This window comes from Rattus norvegicus, chromosome 5, assembly GCF_036323735.1.
Source record: "Rattus norvegicus strain BN/NHsdMcwi chromosome 5, GRCr8, whole genome shotgun sequence".
NCBI lineage: Eukaryota > Metazoa > Chordata > Mammalia > Rodentia > Muridae > Rattus > Rattus norvegicus.
Genome location: NC_086023.1, coordinates 54,279,799 through 54,303,092, shown reverse-complemented (window position 1 = coordinate 54,303,092; position 23,294 = coordinate 54,279,799). Strand labels below are relative to the sequence as shown.

The 23,294-nt window shown below is 41.9% G+C and overlaps 1 protein-coding gene across 3 annotated transcripts; it reads right to left on the bottom strand.

Moving 5' to 3' along the window:
* Nucleotides 1-7,628: 7,628 nt before the first annotated feature.
* Nucleotides 7,629-19,984, bottom strand: Cga (glycoprotein hormones, alpha polypeptide). Of its 3 annotated transcripts, XM_063287072.1 has the most exons (5): nucleotides 19,681-19,984; nucleotides 18,304-18,422; nucleotides 10,307-10,420; nucleotides 9,152-9,336; nucleotides 7,629-7,926 (listed from the first exon to the last, which is right to left on the bottom strand). In XM_063287072.1, exons 3-5 carry the CDS (start codon nucleotides 10,404-10,406, stop codon nucleotides 7,849-7,851), a joined length of 363 nt encoding a protein of 120 aa, XP_063143142.1. In that variant the 5' UTR covers nucleotides 10,407-10,420; nucleotides 18,304-18,422; nucleotides 19,681-19,984; the 3' UTR covers nucleotides 7,629-7,848. The 3 variants fall into 3 exon arrangements, with proteins under 3 accessions (XP_063143142.1, XP_063143143.1, NP_446370.3); XM_063287073.1 differs by having other exon boundaries at nucleotides 18,304-19,984; NM_053918.3 differs by lacking the exon at nucleotides 18,304-18,422 and having other exon boundaries at nucleotides 19,681-19,753.
* Between the last annotated feature and the right edge of the window lie 3,310 nt (nucleotides 19,985-23,294).

Here is a 23,294-nt window from a genome sequence, read left to right as displayed (position 1 = left end):
TTCTAGGATACCTCACTCAGGTTGGTTTTTTTCTAGTTCCATCCATTGGCCTGCAAATTTCATCAGGTCATTTTTTAAAATAGCTGAGTAATACTCCATTGTGTAGACACACCACATTTTCATTATCCATTCTTCAATTGAGGGACCGCTAGGTTGTTTCCAGTTTCTCACTATTACAAATGAAGAAGCAATGAACATGGTTGAGCAAGTGCCCTTGTGGCAGCATCATTGGGTGTATGCCCAAGAGCAGTATAGCTGAATCTTGAGCAGATCAATTCCTAACTTTCTGAGGAAGCGCCATATTGATTTCCAAAGTGTCTGTACAAGTGTTCACTTCCACCAGCAATGGAGTAGTGTTCCCCTGGTTCCACATCCTCCACAGCACGAGCTGTCACTTGTGTTATTGATCTTGGTCATTCTGACAGATATAAGATGGAATCTCAAAGAAGTTTTCGTTCACTTTCTCCTGATGGCTAAGGACGTTGAACATTTTTTGAGTTGTTTATTTTTATTTCATGTGCCTTTATGTTTTGCCTGAATGTATGTTCATATGAGGGTGTGGGATTCCCCCAAGGGCTGGAGATCTATACAGAGAGCTATAATCTGCCATTGTGTACCAGGAATTAAACCCAGATCCAGTGATCTTAACTCCCCAGCCCCTGTTAAACATTTCTTTAAGTATCCCTCAGCCCTTTGAGATTCTTCTAATGATAATTCTCTGTTTAGATCTGTAACCCATTTTTAAAATGGTACGGTTTGGTATTTCAATATCTAGTTTCTCGAGTTCTTTATTTTTTTTTTAAGATTTTTATTTATTTTACGTATGTGAGTACACTGTAGATTGAGTACACTGTAGCCATCTTCAGACACACCAGAAGAGGGCATCAGATCCCATTACAGATGGTTGTGAGCCACCATGTGATTGTTGGGAATTGAACTCAGGACCTCTGGAAGAGCAGTCAGAGCTCTTAACCACTGAGCCATCTCTCCAGCCCTCTTGAGTTCTTTATTTTGAATTTTAGTCTACTTTCAGATGTGGAGTTGGTGAAAATCTTTTCCCATTCTGTAGGCTGCTGCTTTGTCTGATTGACAGTGTCCTTTGGTTTATAGAAGTTTTGCAGTTTCTTAAAGTCCCACTTATTAATTGTTTATCTTAGTGACTTTGCTAACAATGTTCTGTTCAGAAAGTCGTCTCCTGTGCCAATGTGTTCAAGGCTATTCCCACTTTGTCTTCTCTCAGTTCTGTGTATCTGGTTTTATGTTGAGGTTATTGATCCACTTAAACTTGAGTTTTATGCTGGGTGATAAATATGGATCTATTTGCATTCTTCTACGTGTAGACATCTAGTTTGACCAACACCATTTGTGGATGATACTGTCTTTTTTCTAGTGTGTATTTCTGGCTTCTTTATCAAAAATCAAGTGTCCATAGGTGTGTAGATTCATGTCTAGGCCTTCAATTTGATTTCATTGATCCACATGTCTGTATATATGCCAGTACCACATGGTTTTCATTACTACTGCTAAGTAGTACAACTTCAAATTGGGAATGGTGGGACATCCAACAGTTCTTTCGTTGTTCATGATGGTTTTATCTATCCTGAGTTTATTGCTTTTCTGTAAGAAGTTGAGCATTGTCCACTCAAGGCCTGTGAAGAATGGTTTTTGTAATTTTGATGGCGACTGCATTGATTCTGTAGGTTGCTTTTCTGGGGAGAAATAAAATATTTATCTCCTTGGCTTTGCAGAAGCATTTTAGTGTTATGAGTCCCATCTGTCAGTTGTTGCTTTGGATCCCTGGGCAAATGGAGTCCTCTTCAGAAGGTCCGTTCTCAGACCTATACTCTGTAGGGCTCTGCCTACATTTTCTAACAGTTTCGGTGTCTCAGGTTTCACATTTAGGTCTTTGGTCCATCTAGAGTGACTTTTTGTGCCAGGGGATAGATTCATATCCAATTTCATTTTCTATACTTAGAACTCCAGTTTTCACAGCACCCTTTGTCCAAAATGCGGTCTTTTCTGTGTTTTGTTTGCATCTTTGTTGAGCATTAGATGGCTGTACTCCAATATACAAAATTGAGACTGGATTCCAGGTTGGGGCTGGTGTTAGGATTGTGGTTAATTGGGTTTGGGGATAGGGTTGGCTTTGGTGCATGGGTTGTGGTTGTGGTAAGTGTAGGGGTGGTTTGTGGTTGGTGTTAGGGTTAGGGGTGGGTAGGCATTTGGGTTAGGTTTGGAGTTAGCATTGGGGACTTAGTTGGGAATGGGGTGGGGGCAGGCCTTAGGGATGGGTTTGAGGTTGTACTTGGGCAAGGAGATGGCCAGGGGCGAGATGGAGTTTAGGGATATGTTTGGGGTTGAGGTTAGAGTAGGGTGGGAGATGGTGTTAGAGTTGGGATTGTGTTGGCTTGGATGTGGAATTGGGGTGGGTTTTAAACTTGATGTTGGGTTTGGGGTTGAGGTAGGGATTGCAGATGACACTAGGGTTAGGGTCATAATTGTGCTTGATATTGGGGTAGGATTGAGGGTGGGGATTGCTTGAGGTTAAAATAGTTGAGAAAGAGGGACATAGAAGGTTCCTGTGACAACCTGTACCCTACCCCTGAAAAATAAAAAACAGCCTAGACAGGAAGCCATCAAAGAGAACTCTTTAAAAATTGTGACCATGATGCTGATGTGTAACTCTCCACAATTCATGGCTCCTGGCGGCATGCCGGTGGGGAAGGACTCAGTTTTCATCAAGGGTCCGGTCACTAGGAGTTTGACCATGTTCCATGAGTATATGGTTAACACAAATTAAACTTGTGGGTTTTGGTGGTGGTGGTGATGTTGGTGGTTTCTTTCTTGCTTGCTTTTTCTTTTCTTTTCGCTTGGTGGATAGGTCACAGGGTGGAGGGCTAGACCCAGGACAGTTAGGGAGTGAGTGTGTTTCCAGTGTATTATGTGAAAATTTCCAAATAATCATTAGAAATATTATGTTGGGAGGAGGGGGAAAGAAAGGAGACTGAGCAAGCCAGGGCAGCAAACCAGTAAGCAGTATTCCTCCATGGTCTCTGCATCAGCTTCTGCCTCCATGTTCCTGCCCTAACTGCTTTGACGAACTGTTGTATGGAACTGTGAGTGAAGCAAAGCTTTCCCCAAGTTACTTTTGGTCATGGTGTTTTATTGCAACAATAATAACCATAACTAAGACATCAGGTTTAGAATTTGGTTTGTGGTTAGGGTTTGGAGTGGGTTTGGGGGTTAAGGTTGTGACTGGGCTTATGGTTAGGACTGAAGTTGTATTTGGACTGGGCTTGGGGTTGGTATGCTGGGTATAGGGTTGATTTGGAACTGGGGATTGGGGTTGGGGTTAGGATGAATACTGGGGCTGGATTCAGGACTTAAATCAGGTTTGACGTGAATATACTGGTGGGGATAGGCAGTTGGAGTTGGGGTTAGGTTTGGAGTTGAGATCAGAGGTGAGGTTGGATTTAGGGTTAAGGTGGGTGTTGGGGTTTAAGTTGGGTCTGGGGTGGAAGTGGGTTGGGTTGAGAATGGGCATTGTGTACGTGGGTTGGTCTGAAAGAGGGGATCAGGTCAGTGTTGGGTTGTGGTTGGGGATAGGGTTGGTTGGGATTTGAGTGGTTATTAGGTTTGGTTTATGTTATTGTTGATTTCAGGGTTTGGGTTGTAGTTGGGATTGGGGTTTGTGTATGAGGTGCAGTTGCTGTAGGGGCTCAGGTTACAGTGGATGTTGGGGTTGGAGCTGGAGTTGCTGGGGATGCACTGGAAGTTGAGGTTGTGTGTGGGCAACTCCAGAAGTGATAGCCAGAGATACAATAAAAGTGAAATGTAATGAACTCCATTTACAGGATAGAAAAGCGTCCAAAGAAGACTTATTTATCCATCTCTGAATTCAGTTAATCCTGTGTTTATTTAGGAATTGGACCGTATTTATTATAGACTTTGTTTTACAAACAATACTATGTTACTGTTTGTTCTTGTCCCTATATTTAAATCATTAAATAAATCGTTAGTTTAGTTTCTTTTTTTTTAATATTTTATTTTTTATTTATCATATATGAGTACACTGTAGCTGTCTTCAGACACACCAGAAGAGGGCATCAGATCTCATTACAGATGGTTGTGAGCCACCATGTGGTTTTTGGGATTTGAACTCAGGACCTCTGGAAGAGCAGTCAGTGCTCTTAACCTCTGAGCCACCTCTCCAGTCCTAGTTTCTTGATATAATTAACATTAATTGGTTGAATTCTATTTCTAATTAGTCTTGTGGTTTGCTTAAATGTCTCATTTAAAATGCATTACTTAATTTTAATTATTTAATGAGTATCTTCGTTCTGATACAAGCCCCCAGAAATGTAGGTTTTCTAGTTCATGAAGTAGGTCCCCGAGGCTTCTTTCACCAGGAAATCATTTCTTGTGTCAGCCGATATAGGCTTCCTGTACATCATTTTCCAAAGGCTAGAGTACCAAATATTGCATAATGAGTCTTTCATACACTTTTGGCTTCTTTGTCTCCCATGTATGTCTACCTACATTTTGATTGGATACTTCATACTACTAAGTGGTGATGACTAGGATAGACTTGGGGGAGAAGGAGGAACTACAGGAGAGACTTGGTTGAATCACATGTCCCCATTAGAATGCTAACCACTGCCTCGTGTACATACATGGACGCTGAGCAGCCCATGTGTTTGGTTTGTTGTTGCTGCTGTTGTTTTTCCGTCTCCTAGCCAACATCAGACCCACCAACCACACTGCTGCAGTTAGTGTCTTTCTTCTCCAGACACAAACTATGTGTGTGAATTGACCCAGAGCAAGGTCTGTTTGTGTCATCGACCACTGTACCTAGCACTGGAGACCAGGCTGGCTGTGATGTTTCATCCTAACTGTCACAAGGTCACCTTGGCTGATCTGGATGACCATGGAGATGTCTCTTTCTCTCATTACAACCTGGGCATCCTTTCAATTTCCCCTGTAACACAGGATGGCCTCAGACTAATTGGGATTACCCCAGTCAAGCTTGTGTCTGTAGCCTTCCTCCTCCTTTACCCTCCAAATAACCTCTCAGACCTGACACAGTGTGTATACTCAATGATCATCGGCTAAACTTTTGAGTGAACCAGTTATCAACACCATTATTCTCCTGGATTAGGCTGTATTTATGACCTTTTCAAAACTTTGTGCTTCATAAAATTCTGTATCTCTGAATCTTCATGCCCCAAGCATCAACACTTATTGGGTGTCCAGTAAAATAAATAAAACGAATCAATAAAACAACTAATGTAAGTGAGGCACAGTGGCTCATGCCTATCATCCTATTGCCTAGAAGATGGAGGCAGAAGGATTTTGGCAAATTCAAGGCTAGTGTTTGGATCCATAATAAAATCTGGGTCAGCCTGAGCTACAAAATGAGAGCATAATGCAAGGGCTACATAAGCCCATTTGTCTCCATTTACAGACCCTGTTTGGCTCCATTTAAGGACCAGGTCTGATTTTTTAAAAAGGCTATAAGCCAAGAGCTCCAGGGGCAGACCATAAAATCCAGAACAAGATCATAAACCCCCCTCCCCAAAGAACAGCCTGGGAACAACCACAAAAATGGGGAAATTTCTCAGAATGGGCCATCTGCGATGGGCAGCCCTATTTCATCACATGGTTGAATGCTCATGACATAGGAATGCAGACCACTGACCACCTGTGACCCCCTAACACCCACCAGCAAGATTTTATATTACTTAACCCTTCTAGAGAGTACTCCCATAAGATCTCCTTCCCTATAAGAAGGCCTGTGTGCCTTTGTCTGGGGTTGCCATTTTAGAGAGTAGTTGACCCTTGTATGCTGGATGTTTCTAAAGAATAAATGCTCTTTGTTTTTGTTTTTGCATACTCTCTAAGTCTGGGGGTCTTCCTTCAGTGACTTTCAGACCCTTACAATACCAAAACGAAACAACAACCAATCTTCATGTACTTTGATGTGTCATCAAAAGTATACTCATAGAGGCAGATGCTTGCAGCCAACCATTGAACCAAGAATGGGGTCCACATTGGAGGAGTTAGAGAAAGGATTGAAGGAGCTGAAGGGGTTTGCAAACCCATAAGAGCAACAATACCAACCAACCAGAACTCCCAGGGACTAAACCACCATCCAAAGACTACACATGGACAGACCCAGGACTCCAGCTGCATATGTAGCAGAGGATGGCCTTGTTGGGCACCAATGGGAGGATAAGCCCTTGGTACTGCCAAGGCTGGACCCCCAGTGTAGGGACATGTCAGGGTAGGGAGGTGAGAAGGGATGGTTGGATGGATGGGGGAGTACCCTCATAGAAGGAGAGGGAAGGGGGATGGAATAGGGGGCTTATGGATGGGAAGCCAGGAAAGGGGATAACCTGAAATTTAAATAAAAAAATAACCAATAAAAAAAGTACACTCACCTATTTTACCTTTTACCATGGCACCTGAAATGTTTACCAATCTGCTAAGGAACGGATTGGTCAGTCAGTGATACAGCAATGCATGTGTGATAGCTGAGACTGATATTATGTATTTTGCTTTTTTGTGTGTGTCCTGCTTCTGAGGCAGGGTCTCATGTAGTCCAAGCTAGCCTTGAACTCCTGTGCCCCCATCTGACAAGTGTCACATGTATGGAGACTAGATGCATATCCCACCATGAGCAGCTTGGAATTCATCTTTGAAAATTTTATCTGTGGTGGGTATGGCTAATTCGAACATCCACTGCCCTCAGGGTAAGGTTCACAGTGGATACAAACGCTCGGGAAATGTGACCGTGACTCCTGACAATACTCTGAAGCACTTCATTTGTCTGCCAGCTTGCTTTTGTGGTATTGATGGCCGAACTCAAGACCCTACGCATGCTCCTCTACAGAGCAATGTCCTTGGTCTCAAGCAAGTCTTGCTACAACTGAATGAAAGTGCTTGGTATTGCTCCTCCCCCACGGAGAGTGTTCAGTGATAGCTTACTCTTGTCATTTACTCATGCACCTAGAACTGCTTGAATATGTAATATAAAAATCTGGTCTCCTGGAACTTTACAGCACTATCTAATTGTCGCTGAGGACAGTAATGCCTATTCCCAACCACACAGCCTGACTAACAGAGGCTGACTTTATTTTGGGGAGGCATAAACCAAGTAGAAATCTCAGGCATAGAGAGATCTTGCCTTTCTCAATCCCTGAAGAAGTATACCATACTCTTTGGTTTCTTGATTGTACATCTTTCACCAGTGAAAACATTTCAATTGAAATATCCATAATATATGATATATTTGTAGTGTATATACCTATAGATTACATACATGTATTATCATAATAGGATATCTGTATTTTGATACAGGGTATTAAAATAGAGATGTAAAGGAGATATAAAAATTGAGTAACAATAGAACTTCCATGCCATTTTTCCCACCCTAGTGAACTCTCTGATAAACAGCCCACTGGCAGAATAGACAGCTTGCTTGCAGAAGGTAAAATGGATGACAGAGTCTCCAGTGATGGACCACTGAGTGCATTGGGTCCCAATTCAGCCCCTGAGATCATCCCCATCGATCAAACTTGTCAACAGCAAACAAGCTTGACTTTTAAAGAAGGCGGCACTTCTATGACTGATGATTGAAAAGGCTTTATTTCTGATGGGACCATGGTAGATACACATTTTCCCCTAATGAGAAGAGACTGTCGATGGTACTGAAGTATAAGGGATGTGACAGGAAAGCAGCAGTGTATGACTGAAGCGTGTCAGAAGTCTGGTAAGGAGGAGGTGGCGACACTCAGTGCCATCGCACGGGTCAGCAGTCGTCAGCGCAGCCCTTGGCACACATGGAAGCTACGACTTGTGGTAGTAACAAGTGCTACAGTGGCAGTCCGTGTGGTTCTCCACTCTGGCGTTTCCCATCACTGTGGCCTAAAGGGCAAAGAAACAGGTGGGTGGGTAGGTAGACAGTCACAAACTACAAACTGGCAAGTAAAATAGCAGCCAGTGTAACTTAATAAATGTTTGGTATTTTCCTTGTTCACTTTCAGGGGATAGATTCACTCTAACAGTGAGATTTCCACTGCAAAATAAGCTATGCTTTTAAAAAATTGCTTTTATTTAGCTTTGGTCTCTGTCTCTGTCTCTCTGTCTCTGTCTCTCTGTCTCTCTCTGTCTGTCTCTCTCTCTCTGCCTCTCTCTCTCTCTCTCTCTCTCAGCATTTCTTAAGCAAACTATATCCTCTATCCTTTAAAAAAATTACTTATGGGGCTGGAGAGATGGCTCAGTGGTTAAGAGCACTGACTGCTCTTCCAGAGGTCCTGAGTTCAAATCCCAGTAACAACATGGTGGCTCACAACCATCTGTAATGGGATCCGATGCCCTCTTCTGGTGTGGCTGAAGACAGTGACAGTGTACTCATATATAATAAATAAATAAATCTTAAAAAAATACTTATTAACTTGATATCACATACACACACACACACACTCACACAACTCACTCACACCACTCACACATTCACACACTCACATACTCACACCACTCACACCACTCACACATTCACACCCCTCTTAAGATCAAAAGCTCATGTTCCAACCTAGCTAACTTAGATCACTGTAAAAACCAGGTGGGCCTTTTCTGTCGGGGGAGGGGATGGAAGGGAAGGGAGGTCCAACTCAGACTACCCTCCATCTCACCAGCTCCAGCCATAGGTAACTCCATGCTTCGTGCTACGTTTTTTAAATCATTTTAAATTTTATTGAATGTGTAAGCACTGTGCTGCACATACATCTGCAGGCCAGAAGAGGCAGAAGAACCCTTTACAGATGGTTGAAAACCACCACGTGGTTGCTGGGAATTGAACTCAGGACCTCTAGAAGAGCAGTGAGTGCTGTCAACCTCTGAGCCGGGTCCCTGTTATCATTTTCTAACCTCCTTTTATGCACATCCACTGGCTTTTTAGACTGTAGCAACTACTGTACTCCTTACTTCCATGTCATCAACATTTTCCATTTATTTTTACTCATTTAATTAAAGAGAATAAATGCAGGTCTCGCCTGAACAAAGGAGAAACAAATACAGGTCACTAGACCACTAGGACTTGACATGCCACGAGCACACGCTGCCTCTGGATGGACTGTTAGGAAGCCCTTACCTTAGTAAATGATTTGGCCACACAGCACGTGGCCTCCGAGGTAATATTCTTTGGAACCAACATTGTCTTCTTGGACCTTGCGGGAGTCGGGTATGCCCTGGAGAAGCAACAGCCCATACACTGATAGATGGGGGCACCCAGCTTGGAGAAGTATTTGTTTTCCTTTAGTTTACATTCTGGACAACCTAGCCAGGAAACAAGACAAGGGGGAAATCACCCAGAAAGGTTTCATGTCCTGGGTACGACATGACAGATGCTTTTTGCATTGGCAATAAAAAAGGAAATAAATAGTTTTGCCTATTAATCTTCAGGTATAGAATCTCTTTTTAATTATTGTAGCTATGTTCATAGAGAAACCGTTTTTTGCATGGCTACGTAGGGAGTTCATTATAGTGATTTCTCATTCTTGAAGGACAGATAATCCCAACGCTAAGAGCATGCTTAGAGAGGACCCAAAAGCTTGACACCATAAATTCATTTGAAAAGAAGCATTTTTCCAAGGCGAATCTGGTATTTTTTCCCCATCAATACTCCAAATATTGACAGAAAACCATCCTTAGAATTAAGAAAGCTTGCAGGTCTAGACAGCCTGATCACACAAAAGGCATCTGTGCTTAGAACCTGAGATACAAACATTACCGTTTGCAAAAGAAAAACCTTAACGAGCAGCAGTTCACAATCTCAAAGCCGGTGGTTATGTCCGGCACTGTAAGAGACAGTCAAGCAGCAAAGGGAAACGGATTATATGCATGAAGCAGGTTTTTGTCTTCCTCGCTTGTTATCTTGATATGAAACTTTATCTGAGAAAGCAGTGCTAAACTCTTCTGAAATCTGGAAGCGATGTGAAAAGACAACTGAGCTGAGTAGGGACAACAACTTTTCTCCTTGTAAACCTCAGAGGCAGAACTATAGTGACCTCAGACGAACACGCTCAGGAGGCCGTCAAAGTGAACGTGGAGTACACCATTTTCACTGCATATTTTCTGAACCCGATTGAATTCTGTGCACACAGGCTACAATGTGCCTAGCTTTGTATCCAGAAGTGACTGTGTATCATGTGTGAAAGATGGTAGGAATGAATTAATGATTATTGATGTGCATCTAGAAGCAAGTCTTCCTTTTCAACACAAGCTGGGAGCTTAGTCACATACATACCCTGAATAATAAGGTCTCCATCAGGAAGAGAATGAAGAATATGCAGGACCATGGACAGCATGACCAGAATGACAGCCGCATATCTTCTGTAGCAATCCATAGCTCTCCTGCAAACTGCGCATGAAAAAAATAATAATAATAACAGTGTAATCTGAGCGTACCAGTCGTAACACAAACCAGCCGTTTTAGTGGGATAGTTCTTTTAACTGATGGTGCTGACTTTGGGCATGCTACCATCAACCAGTAAGTTTAACATTATTGCTCATCGGGGCTGGAGAGATGGCTCAGCGGGTAAGAGCACTGACTGCTCTTCCAGAGGTCCTGAGTTCAAATCCCAGCTGCCAAGCCTGCTGTGGCCCCGGTGGGGACAGAGTGACAGACAGCACCCCAGTGTGAGCCTGCGGAGTGTTAATGACTGTTGTGGGCTTAAGGCTGATTTGTATAACAATGTACATATTTTCACATTCCTCCAAGGACTGTCCTCCCTGTTAGCCTTAGTGACTCCATGAGAATTCGAAACATCCAGGAGTCGAGGGTGTGGCTAACCTCCCAGCAAACGATAAAGGCTGGGACCTTCAGGACAGCCCTTACTGGAAAGAGCTCTAAATACAGGAGACCAAGACATAAATAATTCCTCGACTATGCAAAGTATAAAAGTGCAATATGAATTATAAGGGGCTTCCTGAATGTAAAGGAACAAAGGCAGCTCCTCCGTGAGCCAGCTTGTTAGAAAGATACATAGATTGTTAGAAAGATACAAAGATTCCTGAGTTCAAGGTCATCTTAGGACACAGTTAGACAAAGGTGCGGTAGAAAAGGTCATTTGAGGTCAGGGTCCCACCCAACTAGTTTATTATCTGTGCGTACCAAAGGCAAATAGATCTCTAAATTCTTTTGCAATTTATGTTTACTGTCTCTTGACAAGCAAATGACTGGGGTCGGGGGATGTTGGTTCATCAGATAATCAGAAGGGAATCTGGATAAATGACTGGATTGATAAGTAAATTAAAAGCTGGACTTTTGGTCTGCATGAGATGAGCTAGCAGAAAGCAATAACAGTTCTTTAGATTTTTCTCTAGACAGTGCTGAGATATCTGGGAATCTCTGGAGAACACAACTCTTCAAGAATTTTTTCTTAACAGGATTTCTGACTTCATCAGAAGATCCAAAAAATTTTTATAGCAGCTTTTCTGGCTTTTCTGACTATCCAGATAGCTTTTAGAATTTTTACTAGAAGAGAGCTGTCTCAACCAGAGTTTTAGAATAGCAAGAAAAAGCTGTCTAGAGCAGAGCAGAACATACACACACACACACACACACACACACACACACACACACACACACACACACACACACATGGTTAACTACAGGAAACCATTGTTTGTTCTAAGTCAGTGATTCTTGAAGTGGAAAGACCCTAGAAAGCTTCAGTGGGTCTGTGAGGACAAAACAATTAGCAAAAATACTAATTCTCTGCATTTTTCCTTAAAGATCCTTGGTGTGATAGTGAAACAGACTGAGCAAAGCTGCCTCTCCCTAGACCAGACATTGAAAATCAAAAAATAAAATAAAATGAAAAATTAAGCAATGCCACTCTTCTCACTGAAATTGTCATGTTTCCCAGTGGCTTCAGTTCATGATACCAGCACTTTGAGGGCCCTCAAACTGAGACAAGGGGATCATCACACTTCTATGCTAGCCACTACTAAAGAGCAAATGTGTCTCCCCAAAATTAAACAAATAAAATCAGAAACCATCACAAAATAAATAAAATTAAGAAACCATCATACTACCATATGCTAACTCCCCATTTTCAGTTTTTCACTTCTGTTTTAATGTTGGCTTGTTTGTGTGTTTGTTGTTTGTTTGTTTTTTGACACAGGGTCTTGCTTTGTGGCCTACCACACACTATATATCTGAGACACACCACAAGAGTTCATCCGTCCTCCTGCTTCAGCTTCTCAAATGCTGGGATCACAGGCATGCATTACCATGACCAGCTTATTGCTGCTGTTTGAATGAACCATTTTGAAACTTCAGGAAGATTTTCACAGCCAGGCAGTGGTGGCACCCACCAGAGGCAGGGGGATCTTTGAGTCTGAGTCTAGCCTGGTCTACAGAGCAAGTTCCAGGACAGCCAGAGCTATTCAGAGAAACGCTATCTCAAAAAATACCAAACCAACCCAAAACAATAACAACAATAAAAAACTATTTGTGTGTGTGTGTGTGTGTATGTGTGTGTGTGTGTGTGTGTGTGTGTGTGTGTGTGTTGGGGAAGAACATGCCACTGTGCATAAGTGAGGGTCACAGGACAATTTGTCTGAGTTGGTTCTCTTCTGCATATGTGTCCTGTGAATCAGTCAGACTTGGGTCACCAGGCTTAACAGCAAGTGTTTTCATCAGCTCAGCCACCGTACCAGCCTCTCAAGACTTTCTAACACAACTTCAAAGCCAAGGCTATAAGTGCCACCTTCTGACAGAGTATCTTGCACTGGTCATTGCTGGTGTTACAACTGGATAGCACTGTTCACTGCTTTTCCTCTCAGCCGTATACATGCCTCCTTCTCAAACCTCGAAAGCTAGTCCTCAGGGCAGAGGCTTCCCTGGGAGGCTCAGATTGATTTCTCCAAATCCATTGCCTGAAATGTGTGGTATCCGTAGCAACAGGGTCTTACCGTCTCTTTCTAGAAGCCACCAAGGGAAACAGCAATAGCTTAAGCTGTTGAGGTGCCTCCTGAACATCACACACACACACACACACACACACACACACACACACACACACACACAAAACATATGTAAAGAGATGGATAGATAGACATATAAAAACTTGAGTTTTTGTTATTCTGTGGTTTAAGAAAGAATGCGTCACCCAATTGGCATAACAATAAGCTAGATAGCTAGATACACACACACACACACACACACACACACACACACACGTACATACATACACACAACATACATAGACAGATGGATAGGTAGATTGATATAGACTGTATGCTATTTTATGTAGCCATAAAATAATAAAATTCCTATAGCTTCTCCAAATATCCCTCCTCCTTTCCACTCCCTCTGTGCTACCCTCCTCCTTCCTCCCCTTCTATTTTTCCCATTTACCTTCACAGCAACTCTTGTTCCCCTTTCTAGTGCTCCTGCCAGCCCCGATGTCCCTCCATGGTCCCTCATTCTTTCCTGGTATTGTAATTACTCCAGGTTATATACCAAAAGACCCAGAGCTTAGCATTGAGAGCCAAGAGAAAAATTGCTGGGTCTGTGTTGTCTCATTCAGTAAGATATTTTCTAGTTCCATCTATTTACCCTCAAACTTTATTATTTCATTTTTCTTTAAAACTGAATAGGAATCCATTATGTCTCCATTGTCCGTTCACTAACTAAAGGACATTCAGGTAGCTTCCTTTTCCTGACTTTTATGAATCAAGTGGGAATGAAAACCTCTGGGCAGATCATCTATGGAGTAGGATGCTGAGTCCTTTGGCTATGTACCAAGAAGTAGTATAGCTGGGTTGTATGGTAGATTTATTTTTTTTTAATTTTTAAAGAATTCCCCACATTGTTTTCCATGGTGACCGGATCTGTTTGCGATCCCACCAACAGTGAGGGAGGAGTTCCCTTTCCCCCACATCTGAGACAGCCTTTGTTGTGGGTTGTTTTCTTGATCTTAGCCATTGTCTGGGATCAGATAAAAATCTCACAATTGCTTTAATTCACATTTCCCTAATTGCCAACAATTTTGAATGCTTTCTGTGGTCTCACTCTGTAGCCCAGCCCAGTCTGGAATACATTACACAGTCCAGACTAGGGTTGAATTCCTAGAAATTTAAGTACTGCCTCCTCTCAGGTTGCTGGGATTGCCATCACAGACTGCATTTTTCCGTGTCACAACTTGGAAGAAAAACTTAAGAATTGGAGCAGAAAAAAATAATCATTAAATCCAGTTGCAATTTATACTATGCAACTATGATCACCTGTGCTATTAAACTACGATCAATATAAATTTACACTTAGGCTTACTAATCTTAACCAATTTCGGTACTCTGAAGGAATACGCCCCCAAAATCACAGGCTCTGCTTATAAAATCCCAAACCGATCTTTACTTCACCCTCATACCCTCACCACCTGCTACTTACCACATCAAAATTGTGAATACGGTGACACACACCACTAATCCCGGCATTCCCAAGGCAAGGGCGGGAGAGTCTTTGGGTCAGAGTTCAGCCTGGTCTACCTAATCAAGTTCTAAGCTAACCAAGGCCATATAGTAAGATCGTGTCTAAATTAAATAAAACATAGATAATAGGTAAATTTAAAAGAAAGACCGTAAATCTAAGAAGATAATTATTATTTCAACTTGGTCTCTAAGACCTCCTCAGTCCATCCATTCCAGATTTTGAGCATCCCGCTCCAAGATGAAGGCTGCATTCAATGCCAAAGCCATAAGAAACTATTCCTTCCACTGTGTTCTCCTATCTCGTAATTCTCAGGGGCTGTCACAGCCAGCCAGCTAGCAGTACACATGGTTGTTCCAATCAGGTGAAAACTTTTATTGTCTGGTTGGTTTATTTGTCCGTTTGTCTTTTAAACTTTTTTATTTATGTTTTGTATATAAGTACACTGTAGCTGTCTTCCACCAGAAGAGGGCATCAGATCCCATTACAGATGGTTGTGAGCCACCATGTGGTTGCTGGGAATTGAACTCAGGACCTCTAGAAGAGCAGTCAGTGAGTTTAACCACTGAGCCAACTCTCCAGCCCTGTTTGTTTCTGACAGGCATTGTCAGGTAACCCTGCTGACTCACTATATAGTCAAAGCTAGCCTTGAACCTTCGTGATGCTCCTAGTTCAGCCTGATTACTGGAATTTAAAAAGTGCGCCACCATGCCCAATTTAAAAGCTTCTTGCCCACAAAATCATGCTCCTCTCCTCAGTCCACTCAGCAAATCGGTGCTCAGTTGAACTTTAGAATGGTACAGTAAGAATTAAAATTTGCTGTCATGCAATTCTGGTGGTGGCTCATGGCTTTAATCCCAGCACTCAGAAGGCAAAGGCAGGAGGATCTATGTGAGTTCCAGTCCTATCTGTGCTACAAAGTGAGTTCCAGGACCTCCAGGTCTGTTGCACAGAGAAATCCTGTCTCAAAAATACAAAAAAAAAAAAAAATTGCCAACAGAAGCCAGCAAGACAGTTTAGTGGATAAAGTCACTCATCATGCAAGCCTGATTGCTAGAATTCACCTAAAGCTGGAAGAAAATCGACTCCTTAAATTACCCTCCAGCCTCCGTTTGCACGCCATAATATATGTACCCACTTACACACATCAGGCACACATACGCAATAACAGCAGTAACTATTTTAATAAAAGTGTTTTATGAGTTTATAATAGAGTAATTCACAATATAAAATAAAATAACAGCTCAGCCACGATTTTAAAAATGTTCGGTAAAATGTTTTCAGAAAATTTCACTAGAGACTTATATATACCCTGACCACATAGGTTTCTTTTCTCATGGCTATAATCGAATACTGGATAGAAATTAATTTAAGGGTTTATTTTGGCCCCAAATTTAAAGGGATGTAGTCCACCATCCAAGGAAGGCATAGTGGGGGTTGGGGTGGGATGGTCCTTAGTGCCCACCAGGAAGCAGAGAAAGAGGAATCCCAGTGTTTAGCCAAATGTGACCATTTTCTCTGTTATGTTCAGTCTAGAGAGATGGTGGCCCTTATATCTAGAGTAGATTTGTTCTCCTCAGTTAAACCTCTGTGAAAACTTCTGAACCTGCAGTGTGATTTTTTCTGGATAATACATTAATGTGTGTGTGTGTGTGTGTGTGTGTGTGTGTGTGTGTGTGTGTATGTGTGTGTGTGTGTATATATATATATGTGTGTGTGTGTGTATGTGTGTGTGTGTGTGTATATGTATGTATATCGTAGGCAGGATACAGTCTACTATATAGACTTTAAAAATCAACACGATTTAGAATTCTATTAAGTAATCCTAGCACTCAAGAGGCAGAGGGAGACAGATCCAGGATAGCCACAGCTACGATATGAGACTCTATCTTTTAGAAAAATCCATTAGGAATAAAACTGTAGATAACATCAGTTTCTCTCAGAAGACTAAAACATGCAAAGACCGAATAGAGAGCCTAGTGATGAGGCTGTTTAACTCCAGCTCCTCAGGAGGCTGCTGTGGAAGGTTCTGCAGTTCAGGGCTCGCTTGAAACTCTGTCTCAAGATGAAAAGTGAAGTCAGCTGCAGATACAGCTCAGTGGTAGAGACGCCCATGGCCAGCTCCTAAGAGGCTTCCACTCCACATACACTCACCACCAAATTCTTTAAAGACCAGAAATTTTCTACGGGGACTATATTACATAAATATAAGAATCTCTCGTAGCCTCTTACATTTATGCATTGCATTTTTTTAGCTGATGTAATGCCACCTTTTAAATCAAGAAGCAGCTCGTTTAAAGTGCTAAAGAGAGAGCTAGGGGTATAGGTCAGTGATAAAGCACTTACCTGATGTGCAGGAGGTCCCGGGTTCAGTCTCCAGAACTACCTGTAGCTACTCGGTAGAGAGCTTACAGAGCACTGCAGCAGTGTGGGACGTCCCAAAGGGTAAGATGGCAGTTCATGCTTGCCTGAACATTTTATTAGGTCCTGAGTTCAATCCCCAGTATTGGGGTATGAGAAGTGCTAAATGTCAAGATACGTTGGGTTTGCAAGGTTTTCACTAATGGGGGAAGGGGATGGCGTTGTGGATTATTCAGTCTCCTGATGGAGGTAGGAAGCAGAGATAGGACCTCTGGAAGCTCATAGCCAAGCTCAGCTAGCCTGGCATAGGTAGCAATGAACAGTAAAAGGCCCAAGGTTTCCCTCTGACCTTCACACTACACTGGGACATGTATGTGCCCTCACACAAAGACACACGTTAATTAATAAAAGGTTAAAAGCTGAAAATGAAAGGGCAATGGAACTCACAGAAACCTTTCAGGAGTGATAGTGATGACTGTTCTTGACATTTTAAAGTCAGTTCAAGGGACAGCCACATGGCTCAGTGAGTAAGAGAGCTTGTGGCTAAATCCTGACTTCCATCCCTAAAACCTACACAGAATTAGAAGGAGGAAACTGACTTCACATGTACCTTTGTCATGCACATGCCCAACTCGCGCACACATGCACACACACACACACACACACACGCACACACACACACACACACAGAGACAGAGACAGAGAGAAAGAGACAGAGACAGAGACAGAGAAACGGAAAGAAAGACAGACAGACAGACAGACAGATAGACTAATAATAATGATGATAGTAAATCTTTTTGAATGATCAATATTTTGAATTTTAACGCCTATTAAATCAGTGAGTTTTGCCATCTATAAAATCAGTACTCAGGAGGCTGAGGAGGAATTCAAGGACACCAGCCTGGGCTAAAGAATGAGACTTTACTAAAAAAATTTTTTTTAATTAAAGAAAATAATTTTAATTTAATTTTATTGGTGGGATGGAGTATGATCATGTGACCCAGTGTAAGACAGGAGATTAGAGGAAAATCTCTGAGCCAGTTCTTCTCTCCCAGCGAGTAGGTTCCTCGGATCCAGCTCAGGCTCTCTGGTGGTGGCAATCACTCTTATCTACTGAGCTATCTTCCTGCCTCCAAAGTAATGATGTCTTTGTTTTGTTTTGGTTCTTGGTTTTGGAAACAAGATCTCGCTATGTAGCCTGGGCTGGCCTGACCTCAGATTCACAGTTACACTCCTTTCTTTGCCACCACGTGCTGTGATGGTAAGGGTGCACAACCACAGCCAGCTCTGTGTCAAGAAATACCTTTTAAAGATTCCTTTTATTTCATGCGTGTGTGCCTCCTTGTCTCTTTGTGCACCATATACATGCAGGTGCCCTCCAAGTCCAGGAGAAGGTATCAGATCCCCTGGAAAGAGCCACCCAATGTGGGTGCTGCAAACCAAACCTGGATCCTTTGCAAGAGCGGTGGATGCTCTTCTCTGCTGAGCTACGACTCCAGCCTCTCGGGTTTAAGAGAAATCTTCAGAAATTCAAAAGATGCCTCTTCTACCTGTAATCTTAGCACTTGGGGGTTAGAGAAAAGACTGTAAGGAGTTCAAGGTTGTCTTCAGCTCCGTAGCAAGTTCCAGGCCAGTATGAACAATTTTAACTAACCTGAGTCCAAAACCAAATTCCTCTTTTCATGTAAACTATCATACTTTTGAATAGAAAGAAATGATAGTCCTTTGGAAACAAAAAGTCCTATTGAAATACAACGGCTGCTTTGCATGCCCGAGTAACTCTCATTGTGCACTAGGTCTGTCTCTCTTCATCAATACTCAAATTCCACTCGTCAATATTGAGAAAGAAGAGCAAAAGCAACCCTTTTATTATCTATTTCCAGTTTACCAGCCAATCAGTAGTTCGACTAATGCTAACATAAATATAACTACAATTGTTCCTCAGTATCTGTGAGGAGACGGTTCCAAGGGGCTCTCCCATACCAAATCCTCAGATGCTCAGTGCCTTCTATAACATGGCGTATTGGTATACAACCTCTTCCTTTGCATTTTAAAATATCTCCAGACTACTGAGAACATTTAAAAGAATGCATGTAGTATGTAGACACCTGTTCTACATCATTGCTCAAGGAATAATTGAATTGACAATTTTTTATTTGTATTTTAATTTGAGGTTGGCTGGATCCAAGAATGTGCTGTGCTCACACAAATACGCCAGTTGTAAACTAGTCGAACTTTCCAAAAGCTCATTAGAACCACCCACTCAGCCTTGGAAAGTGACTTATTATCGTCAGCAATGGCTGGCAAACATCAACAACTATTAGTTTATAGAATATTATGGAAAAGAAAACGGGAACAGTGCTCAAGTTCCAGTGGTATAATTGAAAACCCTGAAACATTTATTCAAAACATATTAGCACGTGTGGTCGTTTCACTGAACAAGCGGGCTGTTTTATCGATAGCCAACTTGTAAGGTCAGATGTGCATCGTCTAGAACTGATAATAAAATAATTTCAGCCACTTCTATAATGTCTACTTGCCCTCTACTTGCTGAAAGATGAGCAAAATGAAGGCCCTTCAAATGGTTCTTGAGAAAATATTTTAGATTTTGACAGGAGATACTTGTATCCTGGCTTCTGTTAGAAACCACCTTAGCTACATTTGACAGAGCTCCTCCCAACTCAGTCATGAGCACCATAAAGAAAATCAACCAATGCCTAATTATTTTCTTACCAAGATAGATGCAGAAAATTCCTTCCTGCGGTCGCAAGTGTTTGACTCCTTAATTAAAATCCCCCAAATGATTTCATCATATTACCTACCTCTGGATCTTTGGAAGGATGTGTTCTGGGCAGTTGATTGTCGATCTGAGGGGAACTTGGTCTCCGATTGTTCAGTGCCTGCAGTTAATAACGTCTTTTATACCAGCAGAGTAATACAAATTGCATGCTCCCACCTGCACCTAAGCCCAGGGATCAGCAGTAAATTCCACCCGGTGATTGGATGGTACTTGGTATAATTACCATGACATCAGTTTGATCTTATCACATTGCAACCCTCAGGTTAGTTTTGCTTTTAGACATTTGGAGGTAGTGGTGACCTCAAGGACAGCTTATGAAGAGAGAGAGCACTTGGCCATTTTCTACGTAATTTTATTGAGACTTGCACAAAACATTCTGAAAGTTGACACCTTTAAAAATAAACAGGATTCTAAGAGTAGCACATTTAATTAGCTAAGTGCCTGATGTTTTCATAAAGCAGGAGAAAAACATTTCAGGATTACGTTATTCCAACAGGAAACAGAAAAGTAAAACACTCGCTTCGATTTCTTAAATTTAACAGGCATCTGGATTTAATAAAGATACATGGAAAGGTATGAGGTAATCCTGAGAAGGACTGAGTAGTACTCAGTAGATATGTGTGTGTGTGTTTGTGTGTCTATCTGTGTGTGTCTCTGTGTATATGTGTGTGTCTGTGTTCTATACAGTCCCATACAGTATGTGTCTGTCTGTGTGTCTGTCTGTCTGTGTCTCTGTGTGTCTGTCTGTCTCTGTGTGTGTGTGTGTGTGTGTGTGTGTGTTTGTATCTGTGTTCTATACAGTCCCATACAGCAGCTTAAGAATTACTTTTTTAAAAAATCAACTTTTGTTAGGACCCAGAGAGATGGATCAGTAGTTCAGAGCATGTACTGCTTTTCCAGAGGACTTGATTTCACGCCAGGTTGAGAGGCTCACATGTAACTCCATCTACCTGAGGAGCCAATATCTATGACCTCCACAGAATCCCACTCTCATGTATGTGTACCCGCATGCATATACACGTACATAATTTAAAAAATAAAAATTTTAAATTTTCTGAAAAATTAAGTGACATGATTCTTTTCTCTCTTTAAAGAATCCTTTATTCTTACTTTGTTGAATGAAAGCTCTTCAAAACCTTTGACTTTATTTTTTTAAGTTATTTTATGCGTTAGTGCGTGTGTGTGTGTGTGTGTGTGTGTGTGTGTGTGTGTGTGTGTGTCACAAGTTCTATTGTGAGTATGTGGAGGCAAGTCTGCTCCTTCCACTTCATGTGGGTTCTGTGAGTTCGGGGCTCAAGCTCAGGTTCTCAGGCTTGTGAGCGGTGAGTGGTGAGCCATCACACCAGCCCAATGCTGTGATGCTTGGTGATGTTATGGAAAAGAATTTCAACTACCGTCAGTATGAAGCAAAAGTAGCTTACTAAGAAAGAATCCCATTTCTTTTTTTTTTTTTTTTAAGATTTTATTTTATGTCTGTGAGTACACTGTAGCCGTCTTCAGACACACCACAAGAGGGCATCAGATCCCATTACAGATGGTTGTGAGCCACCATGTGGGTTACTGGGAATCGAACTCAGGACCTCTGGAAGAGCAGTCAGTGCTCTTAACCACTGAGCCATCTCTCCAGCCCAAGAATCCCATTTCTAATGTCTAACTTCATATTGAGGGAAGCGCAGGGAGTAGCTTGGAAAACCTGGATCCACTTGGCTTGGCCTATACATGAATTCCCCCTCCTCTTCTCCTCCTCCTCCTTCTTAAAATTATTTGTTTATTTTATGTATACAAGTAAAATGTAGCGTTTTCAGACACACCAGAAGAGGGCATCAAATCCCATTACAGATGGTTGTGAGTCACCATGTGGTTGATGGATTTGTACTCAGGGCCTCTGGAAGAGCAGTCAGTGCTGTTAACCACTGAGCCATCACTCCAGCCCTTGTATTCCCCCTTCTAACAATGCTTTTGGCAATACAGAGTCCCTCACCTATATATACTGTACATATGCACATCTCTCCTAAGAATAGCACCCCAGGACCCCAGCCTGCACATATACCTGACTTTGAACAATTTAGTAAGTTTATATGGCTCCAGCAAGTATTAATGACACATGGACAATTCCAATTAATATATTCCCAGACACACCAAGTGTATCAGGTCTTTTCTGTTGCTGTGGTAACACAATTGACAAAAGCAACTTAAAGCAGGGAGAGTTTACTTTGTCTTACAGCTCCAGAAGAAGCAGAAGAGTACACTAGAAGTGGAGAGAGGCTGCGTGTTCTCAACACTTGCCCTCAGTGATGAACTCTCTTCAGCAGGCCTCCACATCCTCAAAGTTCCAAAACATCTCCTAACAGTATCACCAACTGAGGAAAAGGTGTTCCTAGTGTATGAGCTTAGGAAGGACATTTATCACTCAAGCAACCACAGTCTACTTCCTGCCACCAAGATCTCATGGCCGTATCACAATGAAAAATGAGTTTAGTCAAACACATTCTCAACCTTGTTCAAAAGTCCTAAGTCCAAACTTGCTTTCGAGGCCAAGCTACCTCTTACCTGTGACTGCCTAGAAAATAAAAAATTTAAAAAAAATTATATAATGTTAAGTTTGAGGTAACAAAGAAAGAGACCACTGTTCCAACTGAAGTGTCTGGACAGGCAAGCTGTACTCTGGGAAGGGCAAACGCTCTGAGGGGTTGCATCAGTTTTGACTCTAACTCGGGTGGTGACTGTGGCTTTTCCCCATTGGCTTGGGCCTCACCTGTCTTAATTCAGTTACCTAGACTGATAAGAATTGGTACACAGAAAATGAAGGAAGGGGAGAAGGATCTCTAAGCCATCAAATTCCTGGATCACAGTACTGGACTTGTGTATGAACAAAGGTTTTACAAGGTCTGGTGAGGCTGAAATATTTCCATAAAAGTTTTACAAGGTGGAGGATGTGGGTAAAAAGATTTGAATTCATTGCTCTAAATACAAGTTTCCTAGTATTTGGTAGAAAGACTTATATTTGATATTTCATACGCTGATTTCCAGGCTGCGGTTAGTTCTTGCATGTGAACGAATGCTTTTCTCTGTTTCCACATGATGTACTTTGAAGAAGTATGTAAGTTCACTGTATTAACTGATTCTAAGATAGGGAAATGAAGCAAAAAAAAAAAAAAAAAGCCAAAAGGCAAGCTAGAGCGTAAAACTCACTTCAGAGCTGTATATAGAACCCTTAAGCATGCATAGCCAAAAAGAAAGTATGAGTCTGACCATGACTTAACCTTAGGAAGGCAGGCTAGAGGGCAGCGTGTGTGTGTGTGTGTGTGTGTGTGTGTGTGTGTGTGTGTGTGTGTGTGTGTGTGACAGCTGTGACTTACACTTATCTGATAATGACACCAGTGTCTGCTGACTACTCAGTAATTTATATACACATGTCAGTCTGTCCCATCAACCTAGGATGGAGGGACTAACACTGCAGGAAATACAAATAAGGAATTAGGAAATGGGACCGGAAGGTTTAGTCGATCCCTGATACATAATTAAATTAATGACAGATCTGAGAGGTTTAACTCTGCTAGACTGCAGTGCCTTGAAAAAAAAAAAAAAACGAGGTCATCGGCTGGAGAGATGAGTCATCACTTAGGAGTGCTTCCT